The sequence below is a fragment of the Alexandromys fortis genome, unplaced genomic scaffold (genome assembly GCF_014885135.2).
Source record: "Alexandromys fortis isolate MF-2015 unplaced genomic scaffold, M_Fortis_MF-2015_v1.1 scaffold_23, whole genome shotgun sequence".
Taxonomy (NCBI): domain Eukaryota; kingdom Metazoa; phylum Chordata; class Mammalia; order Rodentia; family Cricetidae; genus Alexandromys; species Alexandromys fortis.
Window position 1 is genome coordinate 15,749,611 of NW_026067907.1, and position 1,798 is coordinate 15,751,408.

At 34.1% G+C, this 1,798-nt stretch overlaps 1 protein-coding gene across 1 annotated transcript; it reads right to left on the reverse strand.

The window, feature by feature from the left end:
- Window positions 1-521: 521 nt before the first annotated feature.
- Window positions 522-1,346, reverse strand: LOC126497788 (olfactory receptor 8H1-like; the record flags this gene model as incomplete). The annotated part of the gene is made up of 1 exon (XM_050135961.1): window positions 522-1,346. A coding segment is annotated over one exon (825 nt), but the record flags the coding sequence as incomplete, so codon positions are not given.
- Window positions 1,347-1,798: the final 452 nt, after the last annotated feature.

The window sequence follows — 1,798 nt, forward strand, 5'->3', positions numbered from 1 at the left end:
GAAAAAATATTAGAAAGTATTAATGATAATTAATAATATTGTATTTACTATGCTTATATTTGAACATGTTTTATCTATTGTTCCATCGCATGCATGTAAAGTTACTATGTATATTCAGAAGCTGATGAAAATGAGGATTAAACATTTAGAGAATCATTATTTATTTCCTAGACAGCTAGTTAATATAATATACAAGAATGATTCAAATTCTATTGATATTTTCTCAAAGTTATCTTTTCCATGGTATAAATAAAATTTAGTACACTAAGATTATTTTTAAGGATTACATATTTATTCTATTAATCTCTACCCTACATGCCTTCAAAAACACATACTTATTTTAACCATGACTAATGTTTCCTGAAGATAAAGTTTGGAAACCACAATCCTGAAAATGGCCAAAATAGTGTTTGTGTAAAGGAAGCTAAATATACATGACAATTTGGCTGTCAGTGTCATTTTGCTTACAGTGACAAAGCAAAGGAGATCTTAATATAAAAAAGAAACAATAGATTAGTTACTTAGCGCCAGTGTGAAATTATCTGCCTAGAGTTTTCCCTCTTCTTGATAACTCTAATGACAGCATTTTTCACTTCTTTGTTTCTGAGACTATAAATGAGTGGGTTCAGCATAGGGATCACAATTGTATAGAAAATAGAAGCTACTTGATCCTTTCCCAGGGAGTAGGACTTAGTAGGCTTCATATAAGTAAAGATTAAAGTCCCATAAAAGATAGTGACTCCCAGGAGATGAGAGGCACAGGTGGAGAAGGCTTTATGCTTTCCTGAAGTGGAATTGATCTTCAAAATAGTACAGAGAATGGACACATAAGATGCAGATATTGTAATAAGAGACATCATTAAGGTGAAGCTAGAAAAGATGACTATCATAAGTTCAATGTTATGTGTGTCATTGCAAGACAGTGCTAAAATTGGGGATGTGTCACAAAAAAAGTGACGGATTACTTTGGATCTGCAGAAGTGGATGGTGCTCATAAAAAGCATATTAACAGTGGAGTCCATAGTTCCAATCATATACGAGGCAGTAACAAGGGCACTGCAGACTCTTGAGGACATGACAACTGGGTATTGTAGAGGGTTGCAGATAGCTACATACCTATCATAGGCCATTGACGCAAGAAGGAAACACTCAGCAGCAGCTAAGAGGACAAAAACATACATCTGAGTAAGGCAGCCAGCAAAGGAAATAATCTTGGTGGAAGTCATGAGGTTCTCTAAGGTTTTAGGTGTGATGACAGTTGAATAACTGAGGTCAAGGAATGACAGGTGGCTTAGGAAGAAATACATTGGTGTGTGAAGTTGGACTTCCTGTCTATGCATCAGCAAATATCATCTAAAATTACATTCATCATTCAGAGACTTCTACTCTATCAACTCTGTTGTTCTGCACATAACTTGATATTTACTTGGATAAGGCATAAATGCTAGGAGCCTTCTTGGTTCTTTCATAGATCCCTTATTTCATCCTAACAGATCTAAACTTTGCCAATTTTAAGAATACTTACTGTGAGCCAAAGTTTGTGAATGGAAAACAACACCAACCAAAGTAAATGAATAAATCTATTAATATCATGCATGTAAAATGATGCTAGTTGTCAATATTTCTCACAAAGAATATATGAAATCCATTTAACGACATGAAAAATTCTTCACTGCAGAATTTATTTAGCATGCAATCAATACTTTCATTTATTTCCCCAAACATTCTTATAATATAGTGTTAAGTCACCCTGGAAATTATTCTTGGGTCTCTACAAAAGGGAGATTGTCTCAGGCAG